The 21,136-nt window shown below is 23.8% G+C and overlaps 3 protein-coding genes across 5 annotated transcripts; 2 read left to right on the forward strand and 1 right to left on the reverse strand.

Moving 5' to 3' along the window:
* Positions 1-1,100: 1,100 nt before the first annotated feature.
* Positions 1,101-3,556, forward strand: LOC128957579 (zinc finger protein AEBP2-like). Its single transcript, XM_054303369.1, has 4 exons — positions 1,101-2,467; positions 2,539-2,666; positions 2,806-2,873; positions 3,182-3,556. Exons 1-4 carry the CDS (start codon positions 1,405-1,407, stop codon positions 3,333-3,335), a joined length of 1,413 nt encoding a protein of 470 aa, XP_054159344.1. The 5' UTR covers positions 1,101-1,404; the 3' UTR covers positions 3,336-3,556.
* A 1,672-nt stretch (positions 3,557-5,228) lies between these two features.
* On the reverse strand, positions 5,229-10,229 carry LOC128957368 (ADP-ribosylation factor-like protein 4C). Its single transcript, XM_054303114.1, has 3 exons — positions 10,026-10,229; positions 5,978-6,178; positions 5,229-5,432 (listed from the first exon to the last, which is right to left on the reverse strand). Exons 1-3 carry the CDS (start codon positions 10,227-10,229, stop codon positions 5,229-5,231), a joined length of 609 nt encoding a protein of 202 aa, XP_054159089.1.
* Positions 10,230-15,874: 5,645 nt separating this feature from the next.
* Positions 15,875-21,123, forward strand: LOC128957516 (putative ferric-chelate reductase 1 homolog). Of its 3 annotated transcripts, XM_054303285.1 has the most exons (7): positions 15,875-16,003; positions 16,085-16,307; positions 16,365-16,853; positions 17,644-17,759; positions 17,819-17,905; positions 20,118-20,409; positions 20,830-21,123. In XM_054303285.1, the coding sequence occupies exons 2-7, from the start codon at positions 16,133-16,135 to the stop codon at positions 21,036-21,038; spliced, it is 1,368 nt and encodes a 455-aa protein (XP_054159260.1). In that variant the 5' UTR covers positions 15,875-16,003; positions 16,085-16,132; the 3' UTR covers positions 21,039-21,123. The 3 variants fall into 3 exon arrangements, with proteins under 3 accessions (XP_054159260.1, XP_054159259.1, XP_054159261.1); XM_054303284.1 differs by having other exon boundaries at positions 15,875-16,307; XM_054303286.1 differs by having other exon boundaries at positions 15,875-16,307; positions 20,845-21,123.
* The last annotated feature ends 13 nt before the right edge of the window (positions 21,124-21,136 follow it).

Raw genomic sequence — 21,136 nt, forward strand, 5'->3', positions numbered from 1 at the left:
GAATTACAATAATGGTCAGTTTAATATTATCTATATTTAAATTATTAATTTAAACATTTAATATTAAAATTGTCCATGTTCATTTTAAAGATAAGAGATTACTTGTTCAGACTTATTCTAGTTTTTAAATTAAAAATTTTAATACACTATCCGATTGTAAATTTTAAAATTTATCCGAAAATACAACAGACAAGACATTTATATTAAATAACAAATAAATTTTATTTAATTATTTAATAAATTAAATGTTTATTTAAAAAGTTTAGAAGAGCTTAACGTTATAATGTATTATACTGTATATAACAATGTTTATGTTATTTACAATGTCTAACAATATCTATCTTAAAATATATATTTATATTTATATTTTATAAGTTATAACTATAATATAAACTATAGGTTATAATACATAATTTGTGATATAGTGTAATAAAAAAAATTAGTAACATGTTTTATAAAATTATTGTCTCCAATTGAAAGTCAATATTAATATTATAGAGAAATACATAACATTTATTAATAAATCATATTATTATATTGCATACAATATTGTACTGTACTATGCTTTATAGTACAGTACAGTATAGCTTGCAATAAATAAAATAAGTTAAATAAACTAAATTATAGTACAGTATAGTATAGTACTGTATAGTGCGCTAACATTTAAACCAATGTTTGAATGATAATAAAAATTGTAAAATTTGGACATTTGTTGAAATATTACATAAATTGCTAAAACATTAGAAATACATTAGAGAGGGTTTTAAAGTTTAAAGCACTCAAATATGTGCCTCTTTATTGTGGGGCTCTTTAGTTAAGAGAAGTTATAGCGATTGAATTTTAGAGGACAGGGAGGCAGACATTGACTGATATTATAGAGAGAAAGAGAGTACAACTATTACCGTAGTATAGGATTTAAATATAGTGTACGCTATAGAGTGTACGCTATAGAGTTCACGTATACAACAACACTGTTTACAACACATATACAGTTCACCAACAGTTCACTGGAGAGACAATACACTGTTTGAGAGTAAAACATACAATATATAGCACTTATAGACATAACAGTCAACTCATAGTTTTAGGGGAGTGTTCTCTATGTTTATTATAGTACAGCATATGATTGAAGTCAAGCCATTACTACATACTATCATATGAATGCAATACAACTATATAACTGTTGCATTATTTTCCAAACATACTGTATGTTGTAATTTATGTTTATGTTTAGGACGTTATTGTTGTGAATGAATGGCATTTAAAGTGAAACACAAAAACTTTGTGGTCTTCGCTGTGTTTGTATTGAGAGTGAAGAGAGAGAGAGAAAGAGAGAGAGAGAGAGAGAGTGACTGAGAGAGACATAGAGGGAGAGTGAGTGAGAGCTCAAGACATAGACATACAATGCTATTGATGGAGACCACTGTCGTCGACTACATCCATGAAGAGATTATCACTGATTGTTCCGGCGAAGAGATTGTCACCGATTGTAGCGAAGAAGTCAATAGCAATCAGAGCGACAGTGGATGTGATGTCACCGATAGTGCCGACATTCATGTGGACACTGCCATTGCCATCGATGCCATTAATGACGCGACCGACGACACGGTCAGCACTGATGGCAGCAATAGTTGCGCCAACAGTCACACACAGGACAGCACCGATGATCACATTATTGACTCAACTTCGGTGAGTTTTGTGTGCAAATGGACTCATTGCGATTGGCCCGGAAGTTATGACGATCTGGTCGATCATATCAGAGAAATACACGTCCAGTTGCAGCCCTATCAACAACAAAGACATAATTGGAGAGAACTCAAGTGCAACAAATCGGGCCATAAGTCGACCACTTCTGACAAATCAGACAATTACTCACTCAAGACTCAACACTATGTCTGCCTTTGGGAAGGCTGTAAAGTGTATGGAAAGGCATCTCTTTCAAGGAATTGGTTGGAACGACATGTCTTAGAGCAACATTCAGGTCCGCGACCTTTCAAATGTATTGTTGAGGGCTGTGGCCAACGGTTCAAAGTACAGTCGGCACTCGAAAGGCACGTGAACTCACACTTTAAGCCCGTGGAGTATGCGTCCAGCAATTGGTCTTCAGATGGATGCTGTACGTCATGTTGTCCGGCAAATGCTAGCGCCGCACAAGTGTCCAAACAGTCGTGTTGTGCCGCACCTTCTTCTAGTGATATTAGTAGTAGTAATAGTAGTAATTGTGTGCACTCTATACAACAAAAGTTGACGCCATTTGAGTTGCATATACAGCAGACATCCCGGGCCACGATGTCTGCCGGTGCCGCCACTGCCAGTAGTGTCAACTGTAAATCATCGTCTCTGGACTCTAACAATAACAATACTTGTCATCATTACTCGGCATCCATTAATGGCTCCAATGGTACGCCCAATAAAATACTTAAACGCCGAAAGTCAGCCACAAGACTGAAACGAAAATGTTTTTACGGTATGTCTTCACATAATTATATAAATTTTAATCAATTTATTAACAATACTCTAAATTTCTTAAACAATTAGTTAAATGTAGTGAAGATTTCTTTGACGAAAGTGTTATGGAAAGAGTGAGATATGGTTTGATTCAATTGAACCGTAAGACTGGTCTCGATATTAATGGAAATCAGCCGACAATTACTTTTCATAGCAAAGTAAGTCAACGTTTAAAATATATTTATATAAAAAAATTGTTGTATTTTGAGATTTTGAATGATTTAAATAAATTTATATATTATTTATCGAAACATATTTTTAATAAAAACTGATTATAATTTTAAATGATATGATTAGGTCATCGCTCGTCGTGAGAATGATAGCGGAGAAGTGAATGTACTGTTAAATTGGGAACCAAATAATATGTAAGTCATTTGGTTACAAGATTTGTCTCAATTTTCAAATTTATTATAAATTAATTATACGATACTTAACATACATATTATTTCTTAGTATATAAGTTATAATATACAACAATATTAGTGCAATAATGAATATTTGTATATTTAACTTTAATTGCTATTCAATGATTTATATTTTCAAGTGATCCATAAATAATAAATTATTATTAATAAATATTTATATTAAAAATGATGAAAAACAGTTTTAAAACATTAATCAAACTGATTATATGAATTGCAATTATTTAATAATTTTTTTGTTTACTTAATAGACTGCCCGACGTCTGGGTGTCCGAAAAACAGGCGTCGAAAATGAAGAGTAAATCTGTTCCGATGTCGACAATACCACCGCATAGTTTGGAACAACTCATTGAAGAAACCAATGGGTTTGAGAAGAAACCAAAGATTAAACAGAGACGCAAATGATTGGATGAGTTAATACTGTTAAATGAATTAACAATAATTTACTTTTTACTATCTTTTTGATTGTGTTGTCCTCCAATTGTTTCAAATTTTACACATGTGTTATACAATATGTGAATTTTCACTAAATATTTATAAAATAAATTTGCGATAATCGAGAGCAACACTTTAATTACTTTAAATAATGAAAATGCAGTACACATTTTATATTTATTATAATTTATATAAATTATTTATATGCTATTTAATTCAATTATTTAACTTAAATTTACAAAAAAAAATTGTGTAAATTATTTCGCTCTTTTCCCGTTAGGATATGAAGGAATTTTTGATATCATTTTGAAATATTTTTAAATGTTAAAAATATCAATTGTTGAAATATTCTAATTCTACAAAAAAAAAATTAATTACAAACTACAGCTACTTTTGTAGCAAATTATTATATTTAAAAAATATTTATTATTATATAAACATTTATATAATTAGTTTTCTCTTAATTTATATTTCACAATGAATTTTGGAACACTTATCTAAAAAACCACATTATTATTGAATACATAAATTTATATTTTAATATACAGTCAAATGACAAAATTGATGAATATTAACGGTTTTTGTGTATAACTTAGCGGTAATGATAATAACAAAATAACTAATTTTATTTGATACTAATGTTTTATGGAACTATTACATTGATTTTATTGTTTTATAAGATAATAGCATGGTCATATTAAAGGGAGACTTATTATATCTTGAAAAACCAAGAGATCATATCTATAAATACATTAATAAATGCAATTATAATATAAGTTAATAGTTTACTAATAATATTAGTTTGATTGATATAAAACACAAATTCTAATGTTATGACTAATAAACTTTATTATATATAATTATCCATTAATTGTATTTTTAAATTCTATTTTTATTACAATAAGTCATTTATTCGTAAACTACGAAATGATATTAAAATTGCATATATTATTAATCCTTGATTAATAATAATCAGTTATTTACATATTTTAAATATCTCATAGTTTTTAAGATACAACTTTCTCTTCTCTAATATGATTATACTATTTTGTGGAAAAGTCTATATAATTGTTCCCATTGTATAAAACTGGTACTAAATAAAATTTAGCATTATTGAGTTATACTAAAAAATTATTCTTTAATTTTTTCACTGACTGTATATGTATATATATATATATATATATAGTTTTTATTTATTATATTTTGATTTATATTTCAGAAAATTGTTTTATTATATTGAAACCAATGCTAATAGATCGCCCATCACTGGGCGCCACTGCCAACATACATATATATATACACACACAGGTGTATGCCTACATTTATATAATAATGTATCCTAACATTGACTCAAATAAAGTTTACAATTGTATTATTTAATTTTAAAATCTGCTAATTGTTATTATTATTAATACAAGTTTCAATATATAGTATATTAATCAATTTAATCGCAGATTGATATCTATTTATCATTTTTTTGTAAATAAAAAAATTATTAATGAATTATTAAATGGAATATTTAAATACTATTTTCTACTGTAATGCTATATTTATGTCACAATCATTAGAATAATGCATATTTCAAAATAGACCAAAATTTTACGAATAATACAATCTCTAATAATAAAATGATAATAATTTTTATTTTTCAAATAATATACAATTTATTGCAATATTTATATTATGCAATTTAGCAATAAAATGTAAGGAACATCAAATATTACAAAATATCACATTTTCTGAATTAATAAATATATTTAAATCTAATGGTATTTATAATATAAAATAAGTGTCACATAATTAAAATATATCATAATTTTATGTGATATATCTTTAAATATATGAATGTCTTGACAAAATTGGTTATCGTTTTAATTTTTTCTCCATTTTGGCTAATCGTCTTTTTTTTGCTATCATTTCATACAAAATTTCGAGTCCCTCATCGAGACCCTCACCAATGATAGCACAGGCAGGTTGAACGTGCCATTGATGTTGAGATAATTGTTCGCTTAGACCCAACATTTGGGCCACTTCTTGGGGGTCTTTGGCTCCGGGGAGGTCTTGTTTCTATATATCATATAAAATATAATTACTTAATTATATTTAATTAAAATAACATATTTATCAATTATCAAGTCATTTCATTTTTTAATATTAGTTTTAAGTTATATAAAAACAAAATAATATAGAAATAAATAAAATAAAAACAATTTGATATACGTTTTAAAATAAATATTTATCCCAATATTTTTAAATTAAAACAAAAAGTCAATAATATCTAACTTTTTGTACTAACTTTAAACAAAAACTTAAGTTATTATTAACTCCTGAATCAGGTCTCATGATTAACCTTTTGAATAAAACAGAGGCTGAGGAGGTGTTTAAAGGTTTGGTCATAATATTGTTTATATAGCAATCAAAAACTTGAAACTATGGGACATTTCTCATTACATTTGTTGAAACATAAGGTTAAACTTTATACTGTATTTAGTTCAATGTAGGGCGGGGTTGGGTTTGGTGTAAATTTGTAATAAATGATTGAAAAATATTATAATTAACTAACGAATGGGTTATATTTATTAACGATTATAATAACAATGCATTTGACTTACATTTGCTAAGACTAGTATAGGAACGCATGAATTTTCCGGTGACTTAGCGGTCCTCAAGAGCTCTATCTTCGCCTCTTCCATCCTCTCGTCATCGACTGAGTCGACCACAAAAACTATACCATCCGTACAGCGGGTATATGAGCGCCATAGGGGTCTCAATTTGTCCTGACCTCCGATATCCCATATAAGAAATGATGTACCCTTTAAATGACAAATATTTTAAACTTATAATAATTAAATTATAAAAATTAATATCTTAAGTAAAATAAATAATAAATTTAAGTTATAAAAATATACTTATATATAATTCAAAAATAAATTATTAGTTCATAATTAAACAAAGCATTTACTTTTTACATAAATAATTTTAACCAAACACCTTGAATACAAATTTAATTATTAATAACATTAATACTTTTCTACAATAAATAATTTTAAAATTATGAAATATTTTTCGTCTAATATAAAATGTATTTATTCAAAAGTTATAATTTAATAATTTCGACATTTATAGATTTAATTATAGCAATCATAAAATTATTTTCCTATTATAATACTATTATATTATAATTTATATTATTATATTAAAGTACTTTTGATCATAAAATTATCATTTCTATCAATAAAAGTATTGAATAATTAAGAGTAAGGGGAAAATTAGAGGAAATTTATTAAATTGTAAACATGTGATTATCCGGTTGATTGAATTTATTGTTAATTTATCCAAAATAATTCAATTATTTTATGCTATTTTTGATATTTTCACCCATTTTGTGAACACAAATAGTTTTAAAATAAATCTTAAACATACTATACTCTACTATAAGATATATATATGAAAACATTGTCAGATGAGAGATTGAGATAAGAAATTATAAATAAAACATTTGTTTTGTTTATTATTGTAAACGAAAAGACAGAAAACATTTGCTCGAAAATTGTTGTAATAGTTATTGTATTACTAATATATGGCTAACAATATTGAAGTTTATTTAATATTAAAATGTTTGTTATATCCGCAAATGTTTTTCTAATTCATTCAATATTTATTTCAAGTTTTATTTATTATGATTCCTTGAATTTCTTATTTTTCGCAAATAAAATGGCATTTAATTTACAAAAACCATATACAGTATAAAATAATAAGTATTCAATTGGCAAATACTAGGAATCAATATTATTAACATCACATTCAGTTCTAAACATTATTATATAGCTTTTCATTATATTTCTGATTATTTGTATATAAATAGCAGTTTTGTTCAAAATCAAAGTCAAAGTCAAGTAATTTCTCTCATAAATATCTACTGTATTATAAGTTTTCAACAGTTATGCAGACTAAAGTATTAATATAAATATATAATCTATAGTCTCAGTCTACCGTATATACTAGTAGTACATATATTATTATATAATACTGTAGTTATACTACATTACAAATTGTTTTTACAATAGACAAAGAAATTTTAGTTTTTATAGTTTTAAACTATTTTTTTAAGTTACAGAAAAAAATTATCGGAAAGTTTAAAATTATTTTATTATATTTATAAAATGTGACTCATTATGAATGACTCATGTAATTCATGTGAATTGTTTTACTATATTAATATTAATTTATAAGTAACTTATTAATTATTATATTATATATTTTTTATTTTAGGTCACTATAAAATGTTTGTAACAATATATTAGATATCACAATATATCAGATATACATGAATAACATGTCAAAAGTCACAAACTATTTTAAAGTACTATTTCATAATAATAATACATTATAAAAATATAACCACTTTTTGTAGACATTCCTAACTTGTAATCCCCTTTTGAGTGTTTATACAACAAGAAGATTGGTATTTGTAAAAAATAAATATATATTTTTTAGTCATTTCCTCAAAACAAACCAAAGTTGTGTGATTTAAAAAAACTTTGAACTTTATTTTAAAACTATTTTCTCAATAAAAACTAAATAATTTTTGTTTATAGAATATTTGAAATGGTCTTTACATTATATGATAGATTATTATTTTTTATTTTTTATTTTCAGTAAATAAAAATATAAAAAATAAATTTATTATATAAAAATCATTATTTTGCCATTTTTGTCTTTTTTAATATTTTAGGACATTTGAAATAAATAGACATTTTTATGATGATTGTCGTTCAATTGAAATATATTTTTAAAAATAAAGCATTTATTAGTTCAGGTGCATTATTGACCATTGTTACAATTATATTAATGGTTATACAGTAATACACAGTATATTACAATAAAAGTTAATAAATTTATTTGTCAGGATATATACCGATACAATATATATTTAAAGTATATATATATTCACAATATTTACATTTTTAAGTTTATAATAGAAATATCTAATAATATTAATGAATGGATAGTTCAGTAGTATGTATTGAATGAGGAACTGAACCGTCAGAATGTTAATGATATTTGAAATGCATTTTGAATATAAAACTAGAAAAACAAGTCAAAAGTCAACAAAACATTAATATAATGTGTATTTAAATTTATAGTACTGTATAATATTATATTTTATACCATATTTTTATTTTTATATAATCTCATTTCATTTACTCTTTTACCGGTAATATTATATTTAATAATTAGTATATTTGTGATAAACAGATAATTAAACAAATGTCTAACAAGTGTTCAAACAAAAATTCTGCAAATTTTATCTAATTATTAAAATTAAATTAAAAAACAAATTAAAATTTTATTAAAATAATACTATATTTGAAATTTATAAAATATGCAATTTAATAAAAAACTAATTAATAAAAATTTTACTTATGACAATACTGTATTAAATTTACTATGATATTTTAATTAATCAATAAGAAAAATATAATTACAAATAGTTGTATACAAAAAAATCTAGACAAACCATCTCTCTCTCTCTCTCTCTCTCTCTCTCTCTCTCTCTCTCTCTCTTTGTCCAGTTATAAAAAATATGGTTTAGTGAACTGGTACAGTAAGTGTGTGTTACTGTTATTTGTAGACCAATGATTAAGTGTGGGAACCAATGATTTAAGTGAACCGAGAAAACCACTGGTCTATCATTGAAAAGCTAAAAATAAAGGCACATAAAACCAGAGACATATGAAAAGCACTGAAATATAATCTTAAGTGTCTTGAAATTTGACGCCAAAAACAGTCTTTTAAACTATAATAAAGACCATTGGAGTTATCGATATTATATCACAATAAGTATTATATAAATCCAAACACAATCATTGCGAGTAATTTTTATTAATCTTTCACTTCAAGTGATTATACTTTATAAATGTTTTTTAAATAATAGTTTTGTTAAATTTTAAAATCTTAATTAATAAAACATTTAAAATGTATGTTAACTATAAGTAGATCGTAAATACATCAAATTAATTTACTTAAAATATTTCAAAACTATGATTTATTGTAAACTTAATTATGAATATTAAATAAAATGTAAAAAAATAATTTACAAAATGTTATCGAATAAATTCTCATTTAAATCCAAAATATCATTAAATTTAAATATAATAAACAAACAAAAAACTAAAGGCGTTAAATAAATAGACTAATAATAATAATTTTTTAATATGAATAATAGGTTTTCTGTGTTATGAATGAAAATAACAAAAAATACTAATAATTTGTAATTTAAATGTATCGAGTCTTGAATTTTTGTTAATTTTTTAAAAATTAACACATTGTAGTCAACATAAACATAAATATATTTAAAAAGATAATTAAATAATATTCTTAAAAAATCAAATTAATATTAGATACATATTTGGGCAAAAATAAACTAAAATTGTACAATAAAACGATTAAAGTTATATGTAAACTTTGAAATACTATTTAATTAATTATTTGTACATATTTCAATTCAAATTTATAACTGATTATCATAAATAATATAAATAAATAACTACCGTTAATATATTAAAATTATCAAAATAAAATTTTAGTTAATTAAAAATGGGATGAGTATTATATAAATGCATGAGTGAAATAAATGTAATTTTCAAAAAAACATACCTTAGCTTTACCACTATGTGCTCTGACTTTTTCACAATTAAATCCAATTGTGGGAACAGTATTTAAATATTGGTCAAACTTGAGTCGATACAGTGCTGTTGTCTTACCGGCCGAGTCTAAGCCCAACATAACTATATGTAAATTATTAGAAGTCGGCAATGAGTCCAACAATGAATGCTTTCCACTCGATATACTCGAACCCATTGTCTATATATTAATCAATTTATTGCATAAAAAATCCCAATTCACACAACTTTTAATAACTAAATGTTTTCACATAAAATATTTTGATTATTATTATTATTATTATTAGCACTATTGTTGTTATTACTGATAAATGACAAACTCTTTGATTATAAAGACATTAATATTTGATTGTATAATACATTGTCTATTATTTTATTATTACACAATTAAAAAATAAATAAGACATTAAAATTGCAATATTTTACATTTATTGTGTTCATAAAAATTATCACATTTAATATAAACAATTCTTAGCTTTAATGGTCGAGTATAACAAAAACTAATAATAAATTTCTATTAAATTTTTGTTTTAAAAACATTTTTTAGACATGAATTATTTTTTCTCATAATTTACGATATAATTAATGTTAAATTAATACTTAATGCCGACAATCAACAACTTCCGTAAAAACTTGTGTTATTAATGTTATTGCTATTAATCGATGAATTGATTATTAATTTAGTCAATATTTTTATAATATAAACATATTGTCATTTAATTCAACTATCACTTATGATCGTAAATAAGTTGATATTATATATGGCACAGTCGGCTATGATATAAAAAATAAATATAAAATTAATTATTATAATCAATTTCAATTGTTTTATTATTTATATATTCAAATTATATATTCTGATTTATATAATTAATAAAATAAATATTGTACTATTAGATAGTATAGTTATTCTATTAAAAGTGATAAATAAAAACTCAAAACAATTATATTATTGAAAAATAGTTTGAAAATATAGTGTATTTTTCAGAGTATCTGTAATTGTTTATTATAATATAATTATATAACACAAGTTAACAATCGCTACGAAATTAGATCACTTGAATTGGATTACAATAATGTACCGGAATTAAGGTACAGTATATATATATATATATACTGTATATAAGTGACACAAACACTCATTTTTATTAATTTTATAAAATCACAATTTCCTTTGTTTTATAGTATTTATTGTTATTATTATCTAAAATATATTCAAATCGTGTTTTGTTAAATAAAACGTGCATTACTTGTGTTTTTATTTTTTAAGTGCTAACGTGTAAATATATTTGTTTTTTACCATTATATAAATATAATAAAATATTATATTTAATATTGTATTGCAAATACAATAAAATAAATCTTATATTTATTCGTTTATCCCATTCTTTGCGTAAAAATATTATAAATATTATACAGTATTTAGTTTAAAATAAACTCCAAGAATAGCAGTGAAACAAGTTTTTGTAATTAGCTTTTTGATTGACTTATAAATTATAAGTAAAAATACTAAATTATTACTGTAATATACATTATTATTGATACATTACATAATTTTTCGCTATTTATGCGATCATGCATTGCGATAAAAAATGGTTTCATTTAAAAATCTTTTATATTTTAAATAAATTAATTGTATTTTGAACCGAGTATTCATATAATACAACACAGACTATTGTATTATATAATACAATTGCAATACAAATAACAAATTATTTAAACATATAATTAATAATATAATGTATTTTATTTAATATTGGTGTAAAAATTAATATAAATTTATGAATAAAATAAATAAAATAATTTAATAAGGGTTGTATGTTATTGAGTTATATTGAATAAAATACAAAATAATATTATTAACTAAAATAATTATAAACAAGATAATAAAATAATAATAAAATTTCATACAAAATAAGTTGAATAACTATTGAATAAAATTAAGATTTCATATATTTTTAATGTTCAAAAATTGTTGTATATTTAGAGGCAATGATATAACAAAATTAAATATATGCTTATATACAGTATATATAATATTATTATACGGTATGTTTGTATTGTATATTATATTAAATTAAGAGAAAAAGCGCGAGAAAACAGTAACAAACTGTTTGTAATTTGTTAGTCTCAGACATTATCAGACATTATTTGAGAGGCACTCCAGTGTATAGTTTGTGTACAGTAATAGCACAGGTATGCAGTCAACAGTTTCAAAGAAATTGGTTATTGTCTAATACATTGTGGGCTGTTTAAGACCTAAAGCTATATACTGTACAATATTATGAGGCACCGGGAGTTTTTAAGGAGAGGGAGAAAGAAAGAGAGAAAGCAGTATATTTTGAATATATCAAAACACAGGTGTATGGACAGTGAATATATATATATATATATATATATATATATTGAGGAAAGAAAATTGGAAAGGGAATGGTATGAAGAGAGAATAGCACAGTTTGCTGGTCAGTGCCCGTACACTATGACTATACAGTAGTTTACAACAAAAAAGTTTTTATAAGAAAAACTCAGTCAAACATTTTGTATACCGTTTACAATATACTCATAATTGATGACAGCTTTGAAAAGTTTGTGGGAAATTATTTTTAAATAGTTTTTTCAAATTTAATATTTTCAAATAACATTTAAGACAATACTTACTAATTAGCAAATATATAAGTAATGTGAACAACAAAATGATTTAATCAAACATTAATATATTGAACGAGTAATCAATGAAATGATTAAAAAATGAAACAAAACTCTAGTTATATCTGACTTGAGTTATGATCCAACAGTTCCTTAAACTTGATAATCAAAGCACAGGTTGACTATAAAAAATGATTAACAACAACAACAACTGCAATACAAAACTTGTCTCAAACTTTGCTGTCGTAATACCGGTCGTCCCCTTTAAATGCAGACAAACACTACTCATGAAATGTGAATTGCATTCAACTGATGGACCGTTCCCTTACACTGTAAGGCTTACAGTGCTATCGCAACGTTCATTGCAATGCAATTCAATTTTACAACATTACAGCCCTCTGTTTGAAAGAAAAATTAGCAAAAGTCAACAGAAATATTATTAAACTATTATATAATATATAATATATATCATAATATGATACAGTAGTACTGTATAATGTAATTTAACTATACATTTGTTAATACACTTGTATTTACTTTAATCGGTTTTATAATCAATTATAACAATATGATTTAGTGTTAGTATTGAAATACAAATAAGTTTTAACTAATTATAACAAAATAACACAATCTTTTATAATTTGTACAAATAATATATGTATTTATTAAATAGTTAAGTATTGATTAAATATATTGTACAATGTTTGGCAATAGCTATTTGATGTATTTAATATCTATGAATTTAATTTAATAAAGTTTTTAATCATTTTTAATCATTTACAGAGAAAACTTAGAGAAAAAAATATATTTATTTAATAATAATTCTTAATATATGTCAATCGCCTAAATAAACATAGAAACAACATTTAACTAAATAATGATGAATAATGTAGTTTATGTTATATATTATTTGAATATAATTAAGTAAATTTGGGACAAATCGATAAACTTTTCTGACAAACATTTAGTTTTTGTCAGCAAATATTTTGTAAATTTCTTGAATGTTATCTATAATAATATCATTTATCTATAACTATCTATAGCAGGGTTGCTAAAGGGGGGGGGGGGGGTAGGGGGGGGGGGTAAGACGTCTTACCCCCCCCCCTGAGATCGAGAAATTTTGGCTTTTACCCCCCCTGGCCTGAAGCCAGAAAGTTAGGGGGCCCCCTACTAATTTTCGGCGCCGAAGGCGCCGAAAATTTTTTTCAATTATGTAAAATTTTATATTAAACAAAAAAATAAATATTAAATTAGTTTTAATATAAATTAATAGCTTATGTATAGAAAATAAATAGATAAAAATGCTTAATTACATCAATTTAACATTATTTACACTAGTTAGGGCACTCCACAAGCTAAAAAATAAATTCCCACCAAATTTTCAAAAAAATTAATGATATTTTATTTTATTTATAGCTGTTTATAAAAGATAATATATATTTTATTTCTTATTAAAAGTCGAAAACTAAGATTTTTAGCATAAATTTTAAAATAATTATATTTTAATATTTTTAAACTTTATATTAAAATTTGTTAGTTATGTGCTTTAAAAATAATAATAATAATATTAACTAAATATTACATAAATAGAGTTGGGGCACTCCACAAGGAAAAAAGCTCCCTAATAAATTCCCACCAATTTTCAAAAAAAATAATCAAATATTTTATTTTATTTTTTAGCCTTTATAAATGATAATATTTATATATATTATTTCTTATTAAAAGTAGAAAACAAATTTTTAGCATAAATTTTAAAGTTATTATATTTTAATATTTTTAAATTTTATAGTAAAATGTGTTAGTTATTTTTCAATATGAAATACTATGTAAAAAAATATTCTTAAATTAATTATTTAGAACTAATTATTTATTTCTGACAATTTTATTATTATTATTATTAAAACGTTTTAATAAATACAGTATTAAAATGTGTTAGTTATGGTTCAATATAAAATACTAAAAAAATATATATTTTTAAATTAAATTAATTATTTAGAACTAATTAATAATTATTTCTGCCAATTTTATTATTATTATTATTAAAACGTTTTAATAAATACAGTATTATATCATTAATTTTTAATCAATAACTATTTTTTTTAAAATCTAAATAATATTTTTATTTAATAATTATAATTATATTTGTTATATATATATTTATGCAATTTTTAATATTTAGAAAACATTTTGAGTATTGAGAAATTAAGTTGAGAATATTTTTATTTGTTAATTTATTGAAAATTTAATGGGAATTTAGCGGGAATTTAGTGGGAATTTAGTGGGAATTTATTGGGAATTTAATGGGAATTTAATGGGAATTTAATGGGAATTTAATGGGAATTTACTCAAATTTGGCAAAAATTGTCGTTTAAAAATGCAATAAAAAATGTTCACCCCCCTATACCCCCCCCAAGCTTTTTCGAAAATTTTGCCATTTTACCTCCCCCTATACCCCCCCCTGAAATCGAAAACCTTTAGCAACCCTGATCTATAGTAATATTACGATATACTTAAATCATTATTAAATATTTATTAAAACCAAAGTTACTGTATTAACAGTTAACAAATATTTCAATTAAAAAATGATTAAGATGAATTTATACAATTATATAGTGTACAATGTAATATATATGTAACTTTATAATATATATACAAACTGTGTATTACACAGTATATTGATTATGATTATATTTTACAATAATTTTATAATTCAGCAATTTTATAATTACTCAAAATTAAAAAAAAAACTTTTATGTTAGTTCACATTTCAATAGATTGAATGTTATAAAACTAATTTGACTTATAATATACTGTAATAGGATTCGTATTTTTATTTATTTACTTATATTGCGATTGTAAATATGATATAAAATAATAGTCTACTGTATTGTCAATGTTTTACAGTGAATTGTTTCGCGTGAGGTTTAAATAGCAAATAAAATAGCAAATAAAATAGCAAACAAAATAGCACGCTAATTGGAATATATCAATTTATTGAAACTACCAAGGTGGATTGTTATAAAGACAAAAATACACTGTTATTTAATGATATAATAAAATAACATTTAAAAATATATAATAATAATTGAATAATAATTTATTTTTGAGTTTTATTGTTAAACTTATGATTATGTTTTCAATAGTTTGAATTTGAAACTTTGAAAGTTATACAAAATGGGAAAAATAATGTCCAATAAGTTTGTAATGTAAGCTTAGAGATGCCGCTCATTAAGCAAACGTACAGTTAATGTATTGAAAGCACTAGTGTTGGTGTGTGTGTGGTATCAGTGCTTTGACTACAATATTGTAAGTGTTTTAATAGAGATAGCATTGCATTACAATAATAGTGTTGACAACCAAAACATATATTGTCTAACAATTTGACAGTTTGTCGACTTTATAACCAATTGATCAGTTGGTCAATGAGTGTACAAAATGTGGTCATTGAGTGTAATTGTCTACTGTTTGGTGGTTATGATGAACTCTGCCGACGGTAACTCACGATCGGCGCTAAACTACGATATATGTGACCAACACTTATGTGTGGGTTTGGGTTCATCACCGGCTAAGGACTGCATTGAAGACAAGTCTTGTTTGGTTCTGTTGTCCGGTAATTGAAAAACATTTTATAGTCATTTTGATGGCTAATGTTATCATTTATTTTTAGTTCATATCTATGACACCCAAGAATGGCAATCACATTATGTGTTGTCTGCTATCACCAGAACTTCCAGTGATTCCCACACTTCGAAGTATTATTCAATGGCTTTCTCGGAGGACACGACAATGGGTGACGATTTAGTGACCGATTGTTACGTGACATCTGATGGAAAACCAAGACTATCGACCAGTTATAACGTGGGAAAGTCTAATGATATGAACGAAGAGTTTCGCATTTCATTACATTCAATCAAAACGAGTCAAAACAACGGTGTGGTCACCTGTGAGTGGAAGTCTCACCGAAATCGGACACACGATGGCCGCACATTTGATCTTAAACTCAAGTATCACATACTACTGGCTGTCGGAGAACTCAACTCAGATGACGGACAAAAATCATACCATGACTTGAAACTGGCCACAAGTGAAGCGGTCAGTCTCTTACAAGTGGGTGCTATCGGCACATCTGATCCAATATATTTCATCAAAATACATGGTAAGTCTTACTATTAATTGTAGTTATCTTTTATTTGATAAATACTACAATTTTTACATTTATTTTATTGTCTAATAATATTTAATTAATTGTAAGAACTGTTACTTTTGATTTCAAGAGTATGTCTTTAATTAAAAGTTGAGTAAAAAGTATTGATTAAATTTTTGTTGTCGATATTGTTTGCTAATAACTAATTTAATGATGAAATTAATTATACAAATTAATTAGCTATAGTTTATAATAAGATATAATAAACTGTGAAATGTCAATTTGGAGGACTCAGTTACCTAAATAGTATTTATCCAAATTTGACATTTCTATTGATTAACAGCCCTGAAAACAATTCAATTTATATGACATTCATTTAATTGTGAATAAAAACAAATAATGTAATATTTATTTTTTGTTTGTTTGTTTAACTTAATTGTCTATAAATATAAGGTTTTAAATAAGATTTTATAAATAATTTTCATTTGAATTCAATAATGAGAATTTTTTTCAATTAAAATCAATATCAAACTACTGGAACTAGTAGTGTACTTAAGCTAATTATATTAAATAATATATTTATTTATTAATTATACTCTACAATATACTGTAAGCTTTGATAATACAGTATATTAAGTATCACTGACATTCATAACACAATATTTTTAAAATGTATTAATATTTAAAACAAATAATACTATTAGAAACAAAAATAAATTACTTTTAAAAATTGTAATATATATTATTATTACAGTATTATCTGTAATTTTAATTGAAATGAATTAATTTGTATATAATTTAGGTTCATTGATGGTGATTGCATGGATTGGTACGGTTAGTCTGGGTATTGTGTTTGCGAGATATTTCAAGACCACGTGGATGTCCAGTGAGTTATGTGGGGTTAAAATATGGTTTGCTGTAAGTATTTTAAATTGTATTTTATTTATACTTTTTTAACTAACAGTTTGTCAAAATAGTTTCATAGGTCTCTTATGGTTATCAGTGTTGTCCTTATGATTATCGCTCAGATATGTATTTTTTATTACGTGGGAGAGTATAGAATAGTAAGTAATGTTTGAATTGTATTTTAAATATTATTGTTTTACAATTTTATTACTTTAGATATTTTCAATATTATATTGTATTGTATATTATATGTTAATATTATAATTTTTATTTATTGACATATTTCTCAAACCCATTTTACAACTGATTTATTTTTGTTTTCTTTATATATATTATTTGTGTTAATTACTGTACTATTCAACTATTGAAAAATCTACGGTAATATTAAAGAAAATATTAGAAAAAAATAGTTTATATTATTATTTGGATACAATAAGAAAATTCAAGGATACTATTTGAGAGATATAGATAATAATAATTTTGGGATAGCTTTCAGATAATAAATAACAATTAAATTATTTTTCAATTGATTTTTAAATGTGAATTATCTTTCATATTACACAATTGTATTTTAATTTCTATGTCAAACCTGTTTTATTTATACATAGAGAAAAAATAAATATTTATTTATTAGTTAGTGAATTACTGAATTAATATTAACTTTTTGTAATACGTTATCCCATGAGTTGTTTATTTTAATATCTATTAGTCTTAACAATACAATAATAATATATCAATACTAACACCAACACAATAATCAAATTTTCCTTTACTAACGTCAATATCCTTTTTACTCGTATTTCCTTTTATTTTTCATGTTATCACTATTATCACTATCCTCTTGTATTTAGTAATAATTTAATTAATAAATTGTATTTAACATAGAATGAAATAATTTTAAAATATTATTAAATTTAAATTAACTACCGTATTCCCTTGCTTAATTCCCCATATGAAAATCATAAAAATATGAAAATTAACAGCTCATACGGTAAAAAACTCGCATTTTTACCACCCCTGGTAAATTAAACGATAGTGTGGGGAAAGCAAAAATGGGGGAATGGAGGGGAACTGCAATAACCGGTATTTAACAGTAATCTATTAAAAACTGTATATTTAGAAGACTATTACCTTTAATTAATTAATTAGTTATAATAGTGTTTACAATGAATGAGATTTGTATGTTTACAATATTTTTACATTCTATAAATCGGTAAATAAATAACATATTCAAAGGATTTGGAACGATTAGAGACGTCTAAATACAAGGGGTTATAAAACTTGAAAATTTATAAATACAGGGAATTATAAGTTAGTCACAAAATAATTTGTTCATATGGTTAAAAACTCGCATTATTAACCATGACTTACATATGTTCATACGGGAAATTAAGCAACATTTAACGGTAATACAGTATATTATTTTTAGATAAATAAATAACTATATTGAGAATTGTAAAAATATATATTTATTTAAAAGATAATAAATTTACCCAATGATAATAATTCAGACTATAATTTATTAAACATATTACAGCACATATCATTTGAAATATAATTTAAAAATTAGATCACAATAAATAAGTATCCATAATTACTATCTTATAATTAGTAAAATGACTATTAAATTAAATTAGATTATTAATGTTTATTTATATTGATATTAGTAAAGAATATTATATATAATATTATATAGGATTTCATTATTTGATAAATAATATTTTATGATATTTTTTCATAATATTTAACTGTATTTATCTACGAAACATATTTTAATATACAAAATAAATATTTTTATTGTTATTGTTTTAAATGTCATATAGAAATTTTATATTTTATTAATTTAAAAATATATAATTTATAAATTTGAATTAAACGTGTTATTAAAATTAGCGCATTTTAACGAATAATTTAGTTTACGGTAAGTTTGCTATTGTGTTATTTATATAATATTACACTAATAATCTTAATATTTACTTAATATTAAAATATTTTATATATTTTTAAAATTTATTAATTGTATTTCAAGGGTTAATATAAATAACCACCATTGAATAGCATTGAAATTAAATTTTTATATTATAAAGACAAAAAATAAAAATTACAAAATTTTAATATAATATAAATAAAATAATATTATTATTGTTAGGTCACACCTAAAGCTTATTGAATTTGTTTGCAATTTTAAGAAAATTGAATATTGATAAAAGATAAATAATATATCGTAATACTTTAGCAATAATATTTTTTCAAAAGTTCAATACAATATTTATTATTTTTAAAGGAAAATTTATGTCTAATTTGAATAGAAAATTAAATGAATACAAATAACCCATTTATATATATTATATCTTTATTTTTACTTAATAGGGTTGGCATCAGATATTTGGTTCGATAGCCTTCACACTTGCATTACTTAATCCTATCGGAGCTTTATTAAGACCACATCCCGATGCTCCTAATCGGTGGATATTTAATTGGGGTCATTGGTTTGGTGGAAATGTTGGTCATATTACTGCCATAATTGCCATATTTTTGGCCACAACTCTAAAATTAGCTGATTTACCGAAACCTTTTCTATGGACTGTCATTTCATTTGTGATTTTTTATGTCATCGTTCATCTTATTCTTCAATTTCATACATTTTTTATGCAAAATAGGAGTAATTATCAATTTATTATAAAATTTCTAGATTATTAATATTACCGAATTTTTTTATACTTATTAATATGTAAATAATTATAACATTTAGTGTAAAAACAACTTTATTTATTCAAAACAGCTTTAATTTGATATTAATTCTATAAAAAAATCTATAGATTATCATTACGTATTCATTTAGAAAGTACTGTATATCGTGTTTATTAATATTTTATAAATAGGGTATTTATTCTACTTAATTACCTGTAATCAACTTTTTACTTTAGCAAAATGAATGACTCTATACATGATTTATATATTGATATTTTAAAAATTGATTAATAATTAGCGTATTTCTAATATTTGATTAGATAATTAGATTTCTTAATTTAATTATACGTTAAATACTAATAATTATAAAACTTTGTTAATCTCAACAAAGCCTTTAATTTGGTAGAAACTCATGACATTGCAATGCAAGACATGTCCAACTCTGGTGATGACCATCCCATTGGAAGTGACGGACCGGGAAGTGGATTCAGAAGGTTTATATTAGGAATATATGGCATCGGATTATTGGCATTTGTCGTGGCATTGGTTTCGCTTATTATTTTACCCAAAGATACTCTTAATAAAATGGCAATAACTTAATAATTTTGTTATCTCTAATTATGGTACAGGAAATCTCAATAAATTGTAAAAGCATTTAATAATTCAATGCAAATGTATAATCAACGAACAATCTCATA

This window comes from Oppia nitens, unplaced genomic scaffold (assembly GCF_028296485.1).
Source record: "Oppia nitens isolate AA-2021 unplaced genomic scaffold, nextdenovo-longstitch-racon4-pilon3 scaffold3_pilon_pilon_pilon, whole genome shotgun sequence".
NCBI lineage: Eukaryota > Metazoa > Arthropoda > Arachnida > Sarcoptiformes > Oppiidae > Oppia > Oppia nitens.